This window comes from Podarcis filfolensis, assembly GCF_964270895.1.
Source record: "Podarcis filfolensis genome assembly, chromosome: 11".
Classification (NCBI taxonomy): Eukaryota; Metazoa; Chordata; class Lepidosauria; order Squamata; family Lacertidae; genus Podarcis; species Podarcis filfolensis.
The window spans coordinates 8,418,404-8,437,487 of record NC_139613.1 but is presented as its reverse complement, the minus strand read 5'-3'; the positions used below and the strand labels follow the sequence as shown (position 1 = coordinate 8,437,487).

The following is a 19,084-nucleotide window of genomic DNA, read 5'->3' as shown; positions in this document are numbered from 1 at the left end:
AATAAATAATAATACGAATAAAATTATATATGTGTGTGTGAGTTGTGGGAGTGCCTCACTTCTGAATTTTGGCATCACTTTGGATCCACTTTGGATCAGGCCAAAGGGTGTCCATGTAGCCGAGCCCTCTGTCCTCATGGTGGCCAGACCAGATACCCCAGAAGGGAAAGACGCAAGCAGGATTCGAACGCAGGAGTCGCTCTCCCCTCCGGCGTTTTCCAGAAACTGCTGCTTCCAACCATGAAGAGCACAGCCTCCTTGATGGCTAGTTGCCATCAGCAGCCTCACTCTCCTCCATAAATGGGTCTAATCCACTTTTAAAGCCATCCCCGTGAGCCATCTCTGCTGTTCCATAATTTCTCCATGCGCTGTGTACTTTACGTCTGCCCCAAACTTTCCTAGGATGCCCACGGGTTCCAGTGTCATAAGACAGGGAGAAATAACTTCTCTCCATCCATGCCAGGTGGAGTTTTATAGAACTTCTATCACGTCACCTCTTTCTCGCCTATCCTCTAAACTAAGAAAGTCCTAAAAGCTGCGACCATTCCTCAGAAGGAGCCACTCCATCCAATTTCAGTTGCCCTGTTCTGAACCTTTCCCAACCCTAAAAAATCCCTTTTGAGGGCAATGCGACCAGAACTGTGCGCAGTAGCCCACCATAAATTCCTATTATGGTGGCATTATGACAGCTGCCAGTTTGGTTTTCAGTTCCTCTCCTAGCGATCCCTAGCATTTAATTTGACTATTCCCACAGCTATTGCGCACTAAAGGATACAGGAGCACCTCAGAACGCTGCTCAAGAAACACTCAGCTGGAGAATGACGCCTTTTATACTCCCCTCCTGGCTGGAAGGAGCCTATGGCCTGTCTAGGTGGGCTGTCTCAGCTCAGGATTTGAAGGCGACTGGCTGAGGCTGCTACCTGCAGCTCTGTGGCTCACCACATGAGGGAGCTGTACACAAAACTAGCAACTTCTGGCAGCCCATGTACCAAAAATGGAGAGCTGTCACTTAAATTTCCCGCAATACTTGGGAGCAACTCAATTATCAGATTTTGTTGTTGTTGTTTACTCGTTTAGTTGTGTCCAACGCTTCATGACCCCATGGACCAGAGCACGCCAGGCACTCCTGTCTTCCACTGCCTCACGCAGTTTGGTCAAACTCATGCTGGTAGCTTCGAGAACAATGTCCAACCATCTCGTCCTCTGTCGTCCCCTTCTCCTTGTGCCCTCAGTCCTTCCCAACATCAGGGTCTTTTCCAGAGAGTCCTCTCTTCTCATGAGGTGGCCAAAGTATTGGAGCCTCAGCTTCACGATCTGTCCTTCCAGTGAGCACTCAGGGCTGATTTCCTTCAGAATGGATAGGTTTGATCTTCTTGCAGTCCATGGAACTCTCAAGAGTCTCCTCCAGCACCACAATTCAAAAGCATCAATTCTTCGGCGATCAGCCTTCTTTATGGTCCAGCTCTCACTTCCATACATCACTACTGGGAAAACCATAGCTTTCCCTATACGGACCTTTGTTGGCAAGGTGATGTCTCTGCTTTTTAAGATGCTGTCTAGGTTTGTCATTGCTTTTCTCCCAAGAAGCAGGCGTCTTTTAATTTCGTGACTGCTGTCACCATCTGCAGTCATCATGGAGGCCAAGAAAGTAAAATCTCTCACTGCCTCCATTTCTTCCCCTTCTGTTTTTAGGAGGTGATGGGACCAGTGGCCATGATCTTCGTTTTTGTGATGTTGAGCTTCAGGCCATATTTTGCGCTCTCCTTTTTCACCCTCATTAAAAGGTTTTTAAATTCCTCCTCACTTTCTGCCATCAAGGTTGTGTCATCTTCATATCTCTGGGACAAAATAGTAAATTTAAAGTAATGACTTATAGCCTACCTGCACAGAAACCCCAGGCAGACTTCAGCTCTGGTCAGTTTGGTCCCCTTCAGCTCCCCAAAGATGGTTGGGGTGCTGATATTGGGCCCCACTAGCATTTACTGGGAGTAGGCGGGAGTGGGCAAGAGAGAAATGGAACTGGTTGTTTCTAGGTGCCATTTTTAGTTAAAGTTCTAAAGTTCTAAAGTTTTTAATATTTTATTAAGTTTCCATTTTATAATATATAGACCTAACAGAAGCAGAAGACATCAAGATGAGGTGGCAAGAATACACAGAGGAATTATACCAGAAAGATATGGATGGCTCGTACACCCCAAGTAGTGTGGTTGTAAACCTTGAGCCAGACATCCTGGAGAGTGAAGTCAAATGGGCCTTAGAAAGCACTGCCAGTGGAAGTGATGATATTCCTGCTTATTTAACTTATATGCAGAATTCATCATGCGAAAGGCTGGGCTGGATGAATCCCAAGCCGGAATTAAGATTGCCAGAAGAAATATCAACAACCTCAGATATGCAGAAGACCGTGATCACGGCAAATGACAAACCTAGACAGTAGTGAATATATAGATACATCCTCATTACTCACATTGCTTTTTGCTCATATGAGCTGATCGACTCACCCCCCCCCCCCCCCGATTCATGGTTACCTTAATTCTTTACTATATCATCACATTTGTACTTTTTCCTAATTACTTTTCCCATTACCATTGTCATATTATTTAAATAAAATGTAAAAAGGTAGAATCATCAACATTACAAGTCTTCTTAAGTCGATCCTGCTAGTGTTGTTATATGTTTACAATTGTCTTTCAAGTTTTGTATAAATTTACCCCAGTCTTTTCGGAAAGCTTGATCACACTGGTTTCGGATTTTCCCGATCAACTTCCTAACGTTAATCAAACCTTGAATGGTTTCTGCTCCTGTATACAATAAGAGTACCGCCTTCCGGGCAGCAGTCAAATCAGATTGCTACACATGTTGATTGTAAAGGATGGTTCAGAAACACTGTTTTATTGTTCATTCTCATGGGGGAAATAGAGAGAAATGTATGCAAAACATGAAGCTGTACATTTTTTAAAATAAAAAAAGGTGGAGAAAGGGAAGTGAAGGAGAGAGGACAAAGGCCACATGAACATAAGAAAGATATACCAAGAGCCACAGAATTTACAATATAGAACTGCCCTTTTGTTTCTGCACCAAGGTCATTAAGAAAAGTGACGTTTGGTAGATAAAGGGACTGAAAGTGCTGTCATATCCACCTTTGCTGAAACCTCGGCCTCAAGAGCTTCCTAGAAAAAAGGAGAGAAAAGTCAGCCCCAATATTTGGATGAGAGTTAAGACACTCTCCCCAATACACACACATGGTATGGTAATGGCAACATACCATACAGATGCTTTCCACAAGCTGAAACCAACCAAAAAGGGAAATTGGGATAACAGATATCATTAATCCAATAGATTTATATCCTGCTTTTTAAGAGCATGTTTTCGCAAAGTGGCAAACACGATACCCAAAGCAAACACCAACCAACAATACAGTAAAAAATGCTCAGACATTCAAAGCCCTTAACAGAGACAGTACGGTCAAGCCAAAGTAGTAAAGGAAACAGAATAGGTCAGAATGAAAAGATTTTAGATGTTGTGGAGCTATAATCTCCATACAGCATGGCCACTGGTCAGGGATGATCTAGTCCACAACACCTTATAGGGTTTTTGTGGGGATTAAATGAGGAGGGGGAGAACCATGTACGCCACCTCGAGCTTCTTGGAGAAAAAGGTGGGTTATAAATTTAACAAGTAATAAATAAATGTGAAAGGGACGCGGGTGGCGATGTGGGTTAAAACCACAGAGCCTAGGGCTTGCCGATCAGAAGTTCGGCGGTTCGAATCCCTGCAATGGGGTGAGCTCCCATTGCTCGGTCCCAGCTCCTGCTAACCTAGCAGTTTGAAAGCACGTCAAAGTGCAAGTAGATAAATAGGTATCGCTCCGGCGGGAAGGTAAACAGCATTTCCGTGCGCTGCTCTGGTTCGCCAGAAGCGGCTTAGTCATGCTGGCGACATGACCCAGAAGCTGTACGCCGGCTCCCTCGGCCAATAAAGCAAGATGAGCGCTGCAACCCCAGAGTCGTTCGCGACTGGACCTAATGGTCAGGGGTCCCTTTACCCTTTACCTTTAAATAAATGTGAAAAGGAGGAATGGTTGACAGGCTTAGATTTGCACTTGAACCTCTCTCTCCATTGCTTGATGTGCAGAGATAAGAACAAAGCACTTTAGGGGAAGGCAGAGATGGACAATGGCTTGAGCTTATGTAGGTGGCAATTTCTCATGCTGCCTTTAGGACAGAAGAGGTCCAGTTTCTCCACCCCTCCAAAATATCCTCGGACAAGAAAAATGCACCAAATAGCCCAGAAGACCAGCCTGTCCACTGGTGCAGCTAAGAGAACGTATTAATACCAACAAAGCACCTACCAGCTCCCTCTTTGCTTCTTCGATCTTCACTCGTGCGAGAGAAGGACTCTGAAAAGAGTAGTAGAAAGCCATTTAGGCAGACGAAGGGGTTTTCCACACTCCCGTCTGAATTTTTGAAATCAATCAAAAAGTCTACGGAGGTATTGCTGCCCCCCCAAAAAACTTAAAAAAGAGAGTTTTAAAAGTGCATTTGTTCAGCACACACTCCGGTGCCATCAGAAATCATTCCATGAAATGTAGACGGATAGGCAATGAAGAAGAGTGAGTTTGGAACAAAGACACTTCAGTGTCCAGCAGCAATCTGAAGGTTTCTTGACCCCTCAAACAACCCTACCCACCTTCCTTCTTGCCACTCATGTCTGCAACTGCCTACCAGAAGGGCTGCAACTGTTAACTGGAGCAACATTTGTGGACACTTACCGTATTTTTCGCTCTATAAGACGCACTTTTACCCTCCTAAAAAGTAAGGGGAAATGTGTGTGCAACTTACGGAGCAAATGCAGGCTGCGCAGCTATCCCAGAAGCCAGGAGAGCAAGAGGGATTGCTGCTTTCGCTGCACAGCAATCCCTCTTGCTGTTCTGACTTCGCTCTGCTGGAGAGGCACTGCGCAGAGAGGGAAAGCTACACAGCGCCCCTTCAGCAAAGCAGCAGGAGAAACGGAGCCCCTTCCATTTCTCCTCCTGCTTTGCTGGAGAGGCGCTGAGCAGAGAGGGAGAGATTTTTCCCCCCTTATTCTCCTCCTCTAAAACTAGGTGTGTCTTATGGTCGGGTGCGACTTATAGAGCGAAAAATACTGTATTTATTTAAAAACAAGCATAATAGCGTGCATATATGTACAAGTGCTGTAGGAATAATAGCAATTCTATAGCCTTGGCAGCAAAGAAAGCTCTGCAATCATGTTTTAAGCTCCTTTCAATTGTGAGCTAACCCATAACCCTCATGTCAGGCCGAACTTCCAAAAGCATACTGAGCCAAGGGATCCATGCCAATATTTTAAACTAGCCCTTGGGCAATCTGGTGCTTTCCTGGCCTTTGGGGCCGCAGCAGCCACGATCCTTGTCAATTGGCACCATATTGGGGAACTCTGCTGGAAGTTGAGCTACAATGCTAGAATTCTACAGTTCTAAGAGAAGCGGGGTACGGGAGATTACAGGGGTCAGGTCCAGATACGACTCCAGTTTCTTCTTCAAAGGTACTGCCTGCTTCTTTAATTCCGCTAGATTCTGTGGATGGAAACAAAACAAACCATTCACACAGTGACTCCGTCTTTCTCCCACCAGAAATAAATAAATAAATAAATGTAAGATTTGGGTGGGTGCTTTTTAGCCTCACGATCTGCAATAAACGACACTTCAAAGCAGTCTGCAAAATATGCATGCCTATCTACACACGGGACGCGGGTGGCGCTGTGGTCTAAACCACTGAGCCTAGGGCTTGTCGATCGGAAGGTCGGCAGTTCGAATCCCCGCTACGGGGTGAGCTCCCATTGCTTGGTCCCAGCTCCTGCCAACCTAGCAGTTCGAAAGCACATCAAAGTGCAAGTAGATAAATAGGTACCACTCCGGCAGGAAGGTAAAAGGTGTTTCCGTGTGCTGCTCTGGTTCGCCAGAAGTGGCTTGGTCATACTGGCCACATGACCCAGAAAAACTGTCCGCGGACAAACGTTGGTTCCCTCAGCCAGTAAAGCGAGATGAGCGCCGCAACCCCAGAGTCGTCCGCAACTGGACTTAACTGTCAGAGGTCCTTTACTTTTACCTTTTTTATCTACACACTTAATTGCCATATTTTGGGAAGAATGGACTGGAGAATTCGGTTCAGAGTTTCTGATTAGGGATGGTGAGAAATGTAGTCTAGCAACATCTAGGTGGCCAAAATCCCCCGTCTTAATCTGTATTTAGATTGTAGGAGGGGTGGAGGCCAGGGAGAAGAGAGGAAATTAGATGAAATGGAAAGCTTTATCCCTATAGCAGAGGGAGAGCTTGCCTGTTTTGACAAGTATATATGCTCACTGTGGGTATAAAATGACCTGCAATGATACCAGGGGCCATTTATATTTTAATGCAGAAACGAGATGGGACTCATTTTCCCATAGCTTCATCCCACAAACCCGCTACAACGCAACTGCGTGGGCAGAACCAAGTGAATGGTCACGATCCAGCCGCAACTGGGTAACAAACACTTACGCAGCGGATACTTGCGCATTTAAATATGCTGCTGCTACATTGTATGAGAGCCACTGTAGGCACAGCCAATTTGAACTGTGTTGTTAGATACAAAAGTGACTATCAAAAGGAAAGTCAGCTGGAGGTGTGCTTATCACTTTGGAAGAAAAACAGGGCCAAAATTAAGGGAGCAGTTTGTATATATTTAGCGGATATCCTAGCAATGCAGAAGTATGTTTGTCTATCAACAGGCTGGAATAAAACCTCCCAAAATAGCGTGACAGCTTGGGAGCGTCCAGAATGTTTGGAATGCAGAGGTATAAGGGATTTTTTTGCCGGGGTGGGGGAAAACAAAATTGTGAGATGGGGAATAGAAGAGAAGCTTAAGTGCTCAAACCCCTAACAAGTTATAATAAATATTCTTGAGCAGCGTATTAGGGGGTGAGGGGGAGGGAGTTGGCAAGCAAAGTGAGCAGGGGCATCAGTATTAGGCAAAATTGCTTACAAAAAGTGTGCAGAAATGGGGGGAACTAAACTAAGACTGGGGAAAAAGGAAACAGAAATGAACTAACGTCGATGTTTGGGTGGGGTAAAGTAAAGATAAAGGGACCCCTAACCATTAGGTCCAGTCGTGGCCGACTCTGGGGTTGCGGCGCTCATCTCACTTTACTGGCCAAGGGACCCGGCATACAGCTTCCGGGTCATGTGGCCAGCATGACTAAGCCACTTCTGGCAAACCAGAGCAGCGCACGGAAACACCATTTATCTTCCTGCCGGAGCGGTACCTATTGATCTACTTGCACTTTGACGTGCTTTCGAACTGCTAGGTTAGCAGGAGCAGGGACCAAGCAACGGGAGCTCACCCCATCGCGGGGATTCGAACCACTGACCTTCTGATCAGCAAGTCCTAGGCTCTGTGGTTTAACCCACAGCACCACCCGCGTCCCGTTGGGCGGGGTATAAATAATAAATTATTATAATATTATTTTTACCCTTATTTCCATGTAGACGTGCACAGGATTGCAGTCTTAGTTGAGTTTGGGTGGTTTTTTTCTTTCTGCAGCCATGTTTAGGGAAGTTTTTAATGTTTGATGTTTTATCGTGTTTTTAATATTCTGCTAGGAGACGCCTGAAGTGGCTGGGGAAACCCAGCCAGATGGGAGGGGAAGGAAGGAATGAATGAAGATGATTATGACAATGACGGTATTATTATTATTTACAATTACAGTCTATGGTTTCCCACCCCCCAATACAAAACACCCTATTTTTGTTTGTATCTTTCATAGCTTGTGCGTCAAGAACCCAGATGGGTGGGGTATAAATAATAAGTTATTATTATTATTTCTCTCTTGCAGTATTTCAGTTAGCACTAGGGGCCCGCCCTTTGATGTAAAATGCGAATCCCTTTGCATTCTCTGAAACACGCATCACAGAGGCATTTGGAGCTGATCTCACCATCTCTAGCAAGCTTACAGCCAACTGCCATCTGGGTAAATGGCATTTCCTCTCTATCATCCAGGTTGAATGCCAACCAGCGTGTGTCATTTTCAAACACGTCAACATGCAAGGCAGAACACCCACCTCTGAGAGATTCACCAGAGACTCGTGAGTCAGTGAAGCATCCATCCCACACATAGATAATTGTTCCTGCCAAGAGATACAAAGCAAAAAACCCAGGATAAGAGGGCAAGCAATGACTTCTGTTCAACAGACGGTACGCATTGTAGGATTACCCTCAAGAAAAAGACAGAGATGAAAAAGTCATTTTGCTAGTTCCCAAATCATTAAAAATAGCAAAAATGCCATTCTGCTTCACGAACATATGCTTTGCACTGAGTCAGACTGTTGGTCCTCCTAATTCAGTATAGCCTACACTGACAGGAGATTTCACAGTCCTACTTGGACATGCCAGGGATGGAATTTGAGACCTTTCGCATGGAAGCCAGGCGCTCCCCCGCTGAGCTAAATTATCATCGTTTTATTATTTATTAAATTGATATACAGTGGTACCTCGGAAGTCGAGCGGAATCCGTTCCAGAAGTCCGTTCGACTTCCAAAAGGTTCGGAAACCAAGGTGTGGCTTCTGATTGGCTGAAGGAAGCTCCCACAGCCAATTGGAAGCCCCGTCGGCCATTCGGGTTCCAAAAATCGTTCGCAAAATGGAACACTCACTTCCGGGTTTGCAGTGTTCGGGAGCCAAAACATCAGAGTACCAAGGCGTATGGGAACCAAGGTATGATTGTACTGCCCTTCATCACAAGATCTCAGGGCGGTTCAGAAGATAAAAATACAGTCATACCTCGGGTTAAATATGCTTCAGGTTGAGCTTTTTCAGGTTACGCTCCGCAGCGACCCAAAAGTAACAGAACGCGTTGCTTCTGGGTTTCGCCGCTCGCGCATGCGCAGACGCTCAAAATGACATCACGCACATGCACGGAAGCGGTAAAACGCGACCTGCACACACGTGTTACGTTCTACTCAGGTTGCGAACGGGGCTCCAGAATGGATCCCGTTTGCATCCAGAGGTACCACTGTACAAGGTACCATTGTACAATGTACAAGCATGAATAAATAGTTAAAATGAGAACAACAAAACAATAACCCCCTCCCCAGCACATTTAAAAGGCAGTAGAATTTTAATCAGCCCTTCGAGGCCTGGTTCAAGAGTACAGTGGTACCTCGGGTTTCAGACGCTTCAGATTACAGACTCCGCTAACCCAGAAATATTACCTCTAATTAAGAACTTCACTTCAGGATGAGAACAAAAATCGTGCTCCGGCAACGCGGCAGCAGTGGGGGGCCCCATTAGCTAAAGTGGTGCTTCAGTTTAAGAACAGTTTCAGGTTAAGAACGGACCTCCAGAATGAATTAAGTTCTTAACCCGAGGTACCACTGTATAAGGAAGGCACCAGACCATTCTCCCTGGGAAGGGAGCCACTAACAGGCAGCCACTGCAGAAAAGGCCCCTTCTCGTGCTACCACCCTCCAGACCTCAAATGCAGGAGGCACACACAGAAAGGGCTCAGAGGATGATCTCAGGGTTTATATGGGGAGAAGCATTCTTTGAGGTTTTGCAGTCCTGAGCCGTCTAAGGCTTTATAGGTCAAAAACATTATTTTGAATGGGGCCCAGAAGCTAATTGGCAGCCGGTGCAGTCAGACCAGGATTGGCGTTATATGCTCAAACTGTCTTGCTAAACCCAGTGAGCTAAACAGCCGCCAAATTCTGCACCAGGTGGAGCTTCTGAACGGTTTTCAGAGGCAGCCATTCCTCCTTTGTTACCCACACCTCTCCGTCTGCCTCCTCCCTCTGTCAAATTCAGATTGCAAGCTCCTTGGGGCAGGGGTTTATATTTTATTACGCCACTCTGCTAAGCTGCAGGTACAAAGATAGCACTATAGAAAGCGTTAGTAAAAACAAACTTCCTATTTCAGTGAGCCTCCCCTACAGCAACACCAATAAAGGGTTCTTTGTGTTAACCTCTGCTGCCTTGATTCTGAATTTGAAATCTTCCACTTTGTCCTTCAGGAACTTCATGTTCTGGGTCCGGTTATCAGCTTTCGCTTTTTCCACTACCAGTAGTTCTTCGGTTCTCTTAAGGTCACTACAACGACAAAAACAGCAAAGACTTCTTATCAGTGGCAGATCTCCTTTGCTAAATGCCTACATCATCTCTAAGGAGGCCAGGAACCAAACTGCTTGTCTGCTCCCAGAACAGCTCAAGAAACTTCACGTACAACTTCCATTGAACAGGGCTAGTAGGATCTGGAATCTACAGCCCTGGGGTGAACCCTACCGAACCCCCAAATGCCCCACAGTATTCGGATTGTGGTTAGCTGAGTCTTCAGGATCACAAAGCATGTACAGGCTTGCAATAAAGAAGGCTGCTCTTTCGGAAAGTGAGAAGGAAAGGGGAAAATAAAGGCTCAAACGATAGCAGTTGACATTTCCAATGCAGTTAACAAAATTCAAGTAAAAGACCCAAACATACCCTGGCGACCTGCCTGCCGTGAGACTGGGATTTGCGGAGGCACAACAAGGTCTGCAATATGGAATGTTTTCCCTGAAGGCAGTTGTGGGGAGACCTCAGCTTTGGCGGCCAAATGTAAAACCATTTGTAAATGTTCATGAACTTTTAATCCTACAGCATGGAGGTTAACAGCAAGTCAACAGAAGTGGACCTAGAGATTCCCCGTGGTTGCTAAGAAGCTTAGACTTAAGACCCTGGAAGGATAAATACCCACCGTCCACTAAAAACAACGATCTGTGCACCTAATAGCCCCAGCTACATTTGAACGTTTTTCATATAGACATCAATTTTGTGTGGACATGTGGAGGGCTTCTGTTAAGTTATATGTTTATTAAGTTATATGTTTAAGGCCCTTTACCTTTTTTAACCTTTAACCTATGTTTAAGTCTAAGATACATGTCATGATGGTGACTGATGTTTGTGGCTCTGTTGTTGCTGGAAGTCAGGCCTGAATCACAATGGCCCACAATGCACTTTGCATGCTGTTTTGTGGCTATTATCTGTATGCTTTTAATAGAATACTCTGGTTACATACTTAATTCATTCTGGAGGTCCATTCTTAACCTGAAACTGTTCTTAACCTGAGGCACCACTTTAGCTAATGGGGCCTCCCACTGCTGCTGCCGCCATGCGATTTCTGTTCTCATCCTGAAGCAAAGTTCTTAACCCAGGGTACTATTTCTGGGTCAGCGGAGTCTATAACCTGAAGCGTATGTAACCCGAGGTACCACTGTATATCAATCTACATCTATCTATCTATCTATCTATCTATCTATCTATCTATCTATTTATCTACAGTCATACCTTGGAAGTCGAATAGAATCTGTTCCGGAAGTCCGTTCGACTTCTAAAACTTTCGAAAACCAAAGTGCGTCTTCTGATTGGCTGCAGGAAACTCCATCAAACGTTCGGGTTCCAAAAGAACATTCGAAAACCAGAACACTCACTTCCGGGTTTCGATCGTTCGGGAGCCAATTTGTTCGGGAGCCAAAGCGTTCGAGATCCAAGGTACGACTGTACAGTTTTCATCCTATTAATGCTTAATTGCTTTGTAATGGTTTTTTCCCTAAGTTTTCAGCTGTTCTTATTTTATCTGCAAGCCACCTTCAGGGGGGAAGGGTGGGGTATAAATAAATATAGAGGGAGGAGGAGGAGGAGGAGGAGGAAGAGCCGTGAGATCAAAAGGCACATGATGCAATTCAACTAACAGTTAAAAAAATCCATCCTGTTAACTGGCTGGCTGCCAGTGTGTCCGCAACCCTACTGAAGCTGCTGAGCTCACTGGAGAAAATTTAAGCATAAAGGAAACTTCTGTCCAGCACTTACTCTTGAAGCCGTTTTTCCAGCACCAGCGCCGAGGTGAGCTTTTTCCTCAAAGTGCTCAGTTCCAGCTCCATCTCTTTGTTTTTGGAATCTGCGGCATCCAGCTCTGAAGTCAAATCATTGATGGCAGGAATGAAGCTAGAAAGAATTGGTAATGACAATTATTTTTTTAAAAAAAAACAGCAACAACCAAACAAACAGTATCCGGATTTCAGGGCTGCAAGGAGAAGCTCAGCTACCAGCTACCTACGTGCATCAAGGAAGGATTTGGCAAGCTGCGATTGGACCCATCTAGTTCAGTGTTGTCTACACCAGCTGGCAGAAGTTCTGCACGAGTCCTGGCTGCGTACATTCCCAGCCCTAACAGGAAGTGGTGAGGACTGAACTCAGGAACGTATGCATGCAAAGGAGATGCTCTTCCACAAAGCTGTGGCCCTCTCCCCACTTACCTTTATGGCTCATTCACACAAACTGCTAATAAGACCCTATAGAGTATGGCAACATAGAACTCACGGGCCACACAATAAATTAAATTTTCATATTGTAAATTAATACAGTGGTACCTCGGGATGCAAACGGGATCCGTTCCGGAGCCCTGTTCGCATCCTGAATAGAACGTAAGATGCGACGGTGCGGCTGCGCGTGTGCGGGTCGCATTTTGCCACTTCTGCGCATGCGCATGATGTCATTTTGAGCATCTGCGCATGCGCAAGCGGTGAAACCCGGAAGTAACGCGCTCCGTTACTTCCGGGTTACCGCGGAGCGCAACCCGAAAGCGCTCAACCTGAAGCACATTCAACCAAGGTATGACTGTATTCAATATTATTTAATATACACAATATATTTAATTAAATATATACAATTAAATACACAATTGATAGATTTTGTTTATTAAACAAACTCATTACACCAACAGGTGAATGAGCTTTCAATAACAACACATGACACACCCAAAATATTTTTTAAAGGATTTAAGGGTTTTTTTTGACCATCCATTCATGAAAGCACACTGTCTGTGGAAAGTTCATTCACAGGAAGGTTGAGTGAGGCTTACACCCTAGTAAGTGTATTTATAACTGCAGCCTTGAACTACTTGTATAAACAACCCTTTCCAGAGTAGTAGAACATTTATTTGTTCTGTTTATTTTTAGAATTTCTTACCCTCCCTTCACTGTAAGCTCCCAGGTTGCTGATTGCAACTATATGATATAAACACAGGTTAAAACAATTCCGATTGTAAAAACAGACAAACCATTCAAACAAAAACAGGACGTGATTCTCTCTTTAAAACCCTCTCTCATATCCCTCTCTCGGTAAGACTGTAAGTGCAAAAGGCACTAAAGTTCATGCAGCTGAAGGGCTTCTTCATGCAAACCGAGCGTGAGACTGAACACCCAAAAGAAGCTTATCTGATAACAGAGAAAACCAAAGGCACACATTACCTTGCAAGGGACGTGTCCTTTGTTTCAAGGGCTAAAGCTGTGTCTACCAATGTGTTCAGATAGCTGGTGCTGCCCTTAGACATGTTGCTGAAAGAAAGATTCAGACTCTCGGTCAGAAGATCCTGTAGGTAGGTGCCTGGGGGGAAATATATATATATATTAAAAAACACATTTCTATAAAGCAGGCCACAGAAGAGAGGAACTCTGAGTAGTTCGAAAATTGGTGCCTTGACTGGAGGAGAAACTACACCTAAGACAGTTGTTGTGTGCAACAGGAATAGCCAATCGGAGAACCAGTGTGGTGTAGTGGTTAAGAGCGGTGGACTCATAATCTGGTGAACCGGATTTGCGTCTCCGCTCCTCCACATGCAGCTGCTGGCTGACCTTGGGCCAGTCTCACTTCTTTGAAGTCTCTCAGCCCCACTCCCCTCACAGAGTGTTTGTTGTGGGTGAGGAAGGGAAAGGAGAACGTTAGCCGCTTTGAGACTCCTTAGGGTAGTGATAAAGTGGGATATCAAATCCAAACTCTTCTTCTTCTTCAATATAGTGCCCTGCAGATGTTGTTGGGACTCCAAACTCCTATAGCCCCCAATCTTTGGACATGCTGGCTGGGACCGAGGAGAGTTGGCCATCCCTGGCGTACAGTTTTAAAGAACTATAATAAGGAGGAGAGAGGTTATTGTATTTTAGTGTTAGGTTATTGTATTTTAGTGTTCTGTTGGAAGCCGCCCAGAGTGGCTGGGGAAACCCAGCCAGATGGGCGGGGTATAAATAATAAATTATTCTTATTCTTATTCTTATACTAAAGCATGGGTAGGCAAACTAAGACCCACGGGCTGGATCAGGCCCAATTGCCTTCTGGATCCGGCCCGTGGATGGTCAGGGAATCGCTGCATAGATTGCCAGCGCATGCGTGCTTTCCCTCTCCCTCCCACGACGGCGGTGCCTCCTCCCTCCCTCCTCCTGGCTTCTCCCCGCCCTGCCTAGAGGAGGAAGGGGGCTGGGTTTTGTTGGTGCCAGCAGAGCAGTGCTTGAGTGGCCGCCATTTTAAGCAGCCCCTCTCTGGAGCCCTTTCGCACATCACTCATCGTCCCTCCGCCGCTGCTAGCCTCTGACGCTCACAAGACACAGGTAAGCAGCCAACGGGGCTCGTGGTACTCTTGTGTCATTTTTTAAAATAAAAAATATATATAGTCTGGCCCCCCACAAGGTCTGAGGGACAGTGGACCGGCCCCCTGCTGAAAAGGTTTGCTGACCCCTGTTCTAAAGTGTGTGTTTTAAGAGACAGCTACCCGCCGCAACTTCAAATTTAAGCTTTCAGTCTCACCGTCAGATTCGTACTCTACCGCCTTCTGCTTCATGTCCTCGATTAACAGGCGGACGTCCCCATCCCTGGACTCATTGCACTCTGCCAGTTCGTACAAAATATCCACCGTCCGTGCATCGGCTTCGTATGGAGGGATGGGCTGATCCCCAAAGGTCTTCTTCAGCCACGAAGCAACCTAACGGGAAAAGCGGAAAGAAACCAATTACTGTTGTTGTTATTTAGCGCCTTTCATCATTATAAAATATGCTGCAGTTATTTAATTATTATAATATCATACTGTAAGGATAAACATGGGATGTGGGTGACGCTGTGGGTTAAACCACAGAGCCTAGGACTTGCCGATCAGAAGGTCGGCGGTTCGAATCCCCACAACAGGATGAGCTCCCGTTGCTCTGTCCCAGCTCCTGCCAACCTAGCCTAGCAGTTCGAAAGCATGTCAAAGTGCAAGGAGATAAATAGGTACTGCTCCCGTGGGAAGGTAAACGGCGTTTCCGTGCACTGCTCTGATTTTGCCAGAAGCGGCTTGGTCATGCTGGCCACATGACCTGGAAAAACTGTCTACGGACAAACGTCAGTTCCCTCGGCCAGTAAAGCGAAATGAACGCTGCAACCCCAGAGTCATTCGCAACTGGACTGAACTGTCAGGGGTCCCTTTACCTTTACCTAAGGATAAACATTGCTGGTGGCTGGGATGTTAAAGGACCATCTTCCCTTATACAGGCGTGTAGATCATCAACATCACCAGAGGAGGCCTTGCTGATAAAGACAAAACCTTCTGAGTGTCATCTGGCAGCAGGGCCTTCTCTGGGATGGCCCCTACTCCCTGAAATGCCCTCCCCCCATGCAGGGCCAGATTTAGGTTTAATGAGGCCCTAAGGCACTGAAGGCAATGGGGCCCTTTATATGTCCCCACAAAACTGTCGCTTTTTTATGTTGAATATATGCTACATGGTAATTTATGCACCTAGTAGGTATCTAAAGCCATTTGCACATAACAAAATATGCCTTTTATGAAAGTAATTGTTGAACTCAAATACAATTAAGAAGTATATTCAAAGTGAAATAATTAATTATTAAGCTCTAACTTAAAATGATTTTTTACTCATAACAAACTTAATAATGCAAACACATTGACATTTGGCAATAACAAAAGTTCCTTTAGTAGCACACTTTACAAAGACTCAATCTAGTCTCTAGAAACTTGCTATAACATGAAATAGTAATAGGTGTAAATAAATGATGCAAACTATTAATAATTATAAACAGCAGAATGTAGGCACCACATATATAAAATAATAATAATAATAAATTTTATTTATACCCTGCCCTCCCCAGCCAGAGCCAGGCTCAGGGCGGCTAAGACCAGTAAAATTCCATTAAAAATAAAAGAGAAAAAAACCAATTTAAAATACAGGTTAAAATGCAATTTAAAATGCAGCCTCATTTTAAAAGTAGCCCATAGATCAAAACCATAAGGGGAGGGAAACATAAGGCTCAGACTGAGTCCAAACCAAAGGCCAGGCGGAACAGCTCTGTCTTGCAGGCCTGTGGAAAGATGTCAAGTCCCGCAGGGCCCTAGTCTCTTGTGACAGAGCGTTCCACCAAGTCGGGGCCAGTACTGAAAAGGCCCTGGCCCTAGTTGAGACAAAACTAACCACCTTGCGACCTGGGACCTCCAAAGTGTTGTCATTTGTGGTCCTTAAGGTCCTCCGCAGGGCATACCAGGAGAGGCGGTCCCGCAGGTACGTGAGTCCTGGACCGCATAGGGATTTAAAGGTCAAAACCAGCACCTTAAACCTGACCCTGTACTCCACCAGGAGCCAGTGCAGTTGGTAAAGCACTGGGTGAATGTGATCCCGCGCCAAGGACCCCATAAGGAGCCTCGCTGCGGCATTCTGCACCCGCTGGAGTTTCTGGGTCAGCTTCAAGGGCACATAAAGCGAGTTACAATAATCAAGCCTGGAGGTGACAGTCGCACGGATCACTGAAATGAGCAAACCAGTGATTGTGGCAACCGATGTCTCTGACAGCTTCCTGAGCCCTGAAGGAACACCCTTGGATTTCCTAGTGTTTCCTGTGGCTCCCAACTCACCGTGAATTGCACATTCTGTTTCGGAGACCCCAGTCCCCTTAAAGGGGCTATTTGTGCATTGCGGCTACCGAAAAAGGGTATGTCCAATGTGTCCCCAGTTACAAATCCTACCTGTTTCAGCAGGTCACTGGGAAATACCTCCTAAGAGCTTTTCCTATGGTTCCCAGCATGTGCCCCAATGGTCACGAAACTCAGCTTAGAATAAGCTGTAGTTTAAAAATACAAGACACAACTCAGGGGTAATCACAAGGGTTATGAGCAGGGCCAGATTTAGGTTTGATGAGGCCCTAAGCAACTGAAGGTAATGGGGCCCTTTATATGTCCAGCTGTCCTTTGTCAACAACAAATGGTCACTGTTTTTGTGTGTGGAATATATGCTAGATGGTAATTTATGGACCTAAGAGGTATCTAAAGCCATTTGCACATGTTGCCATGTAGCCAGTCCATGCATAATGTAGGCACCCTATATATAGAAATGAGCAAACCAGTGATATTTTAGGGAGCAGGCTAGCAGGCGGGGCCCATTACCTACATCATAGGAGCCTACACAACACAAAACACTGTTGCTGTATGTAGGTTTTATTTTATTTGTTTTTCATCTTATATTTTGGAAATGTACATCCAGTTTTTTTCCTTTAATTTTTTTTGGGGGGGCCCCAAGAGAGTGGGGCCCTAAGCTACATCTTGTTTAGCTTCTAAGTAAATCTGGCACTACCCCAGTGTCATTCAGGTGGGCGCTTAGTAAAAATTTCCTCGTTTGCTCGGCTTTCCCCTGACCACTCGCCCTTTACTCTCCTGCAGTACTAACTTCTCGCTCTTCAATTCGCCCTTCCCATCTGCAAAGCGCTTTCCTCTCCGGAAAGATCCCAGGGAGAGAGAGAGAGAGAGAGAGGGATCGCCTTCTCCAGCTCACCTTCTCCAGCTTCGCCTCCATCCCCGCCAGCTCCTCTTGCATTGCAAACCTCCCGCTTCGCTATCCCTCGGCAACTCCCCCGTCGCGGAACGATGGCGTCACTGGGCGAGGTGCCTCTTGGGAGTTGTAGTTCGGAGGGGGCCTAGCCTATGAATCAAAGCCCAGCCCACGCTGGGGAGGCGCTGAAACTCCCTGCACGCCTCCAGAGCTCAAGGGCGCGCAAGGGGGGAGGAAGCTGCTTCGGGAAGGACAAGCGACCTTGCTTCACCCGGGAAGGGACCGGGAAAAGCCCCGGGGGGGCGGAAGACCAAAGGCAGCCGCATTGCTAGTCAGTGGGAAAATGCACCCCTTTGCATAGATAAGTCAGGGGTCAGCAAACTTTTCCAGCAGGGGGCCGGTCCACTGTCCCTCAGACCTTGTGGGGGGCCGGACTATATTTTGAAGGGGGGTGTTAACGGAGAAATCTGAGGGCTCCCTTGGACAAAAAGCAAGGACACCAGCTAGGAATACCAGAGCAAAACAGCAGCCAGCAGGCTTGGTCTTTATTGAAGACTGTCGCGACAGGACTCCCACCTGCCACAAGGTGGAACAAGATGGAAGCCCCGAACAAAAGAGCCCCCCAACTTTTATTAGCTGCTAATCCCCATGTTGTTGTTGTTGTTTAGTCATTTAGTCGCGTCCGACTCTTCGTGACCCCATGGACCAGAGCACGCCAGGCACTCCTGTCTTCCACTGCCTCCCGCAGTTTGGTCAAACTCTTGCTGGTAGCTTCGAGAACACTGTCCAACCATCTCGTCCTCTGCCGTCCCCTTCTCCTTGTGCCCTCAATCTTTCCCAGCATCAGGGTCTTTTCCAGGGAGTCTTCTCTTCTCATGAGGTGGCCAAAGTATTGGAGCCTCAGCTTCACGATCTGTCCTTCCTGTGAGCATTCAGGGCTGATTTCCTTCAGAATGGATAGGTTTGATCATCTTGTAGTCCATGGGACTCTCAAGAGTCCCCTCCAGCACCATAATTCAAAAGCATCCATTCTTCGGCAATCGGCCTTCTTTATGGTCCAGCTCTCACTTCCATACATCACTACTGGGAAAACCATGGCTTTAACTATACAGACCTTTGCTGGCAAAACTACATCACTCATACATCATGGTTACATCATGAAAGGGGAGGTCTGGTGGCAGTAATCTGAGCATCCTGGACCCTGCCCCATGGTTCCCCTTGCCCTCCACCAAACACCCATCAAGTGTAACAAAAAGATACTTACATTTCCCTGTTTCCCAGCCAGGTTAATCACACCCTTTTGTCTTCATCTGGGTTTATTTCTGGAATGGCTACCTGTCTGGTACTCAGGTATCAGGATGCCAGGGATTATCACTCAGGCAGAGGGGCTGCTGAGTAGCTGAGCACACATGTCTATATGAATTTCTGAAGTTTCCCCAGTGAGCC

At 46.1% G+C, this 19,084-nt stretch overlaps 1 protein-coding gene and 1 long non-coding RNA gene across 2 annotated transcripts in view; one reads left to right on the top strand and one right to left on the bottom strand.

Moving 5' to 3' along the window:
- Positions 1 to 19,084, top strand: part of LOC310744528 — a 51,854-nt gene that overhangs the window by 17,643 nt on the left and 15,127 nt on the right. The window lies entirely within an intron of this gene.
- HAUS1 (HAUS augmin like complex subunit 1) lies at positions 2,864 to 17,774 on the bottom strand. The gene is made up of 9 exons (XM_083575886.1): positions 17,642 to 17,774; positions 14,637 to 14,811; positions 13,310 to 13,445; positions 11,871 to 12,005; positions 9,995 to 10,118; positions 8,096 to 8,161; positions 5,504 to 5,575; positions 4,352 to 4,399; positions 2,864 to 3,170 (listed from the first exon to the last, which is right to left on the bottom strand). Exons 1-9 carry the CDS (start codon positions 17,681 to 17,683, stop codon positions 3,087 to 3,089), a joined length of 882 nt encoding a protein of 293 aa, XP_083432012.1. The 5' UTR covers positions 17,684 to 17,774; the 3' UTR covers positions 2,864 to 3,086.

Bases quoted from the DNA above. Each gene is read 5' to 3' on its own strand.
- HAUS1 (XM_083575886.1), bottom strand. From the start codon at position 17,683: ATGCAAGAGGAGCTGGCGGGGATGGAGGCGAAGCTGGAGAAG. The intron at 4,400-5,503 runs GTAATCTCCCGT...TACTCTTTTCAG, and splicing joins CGTATCTGGACCTGACCCCT to AGTCCTTCTCTCGCACGAGT. The intron at 3,171-4,351 runs GTAGGTGCTTTG...CCTTTTTTCTAG, and splicing joins AAGAAGCAAAGAGGGAGCTG to GAAGCTCTTGAGGCCGAGGT.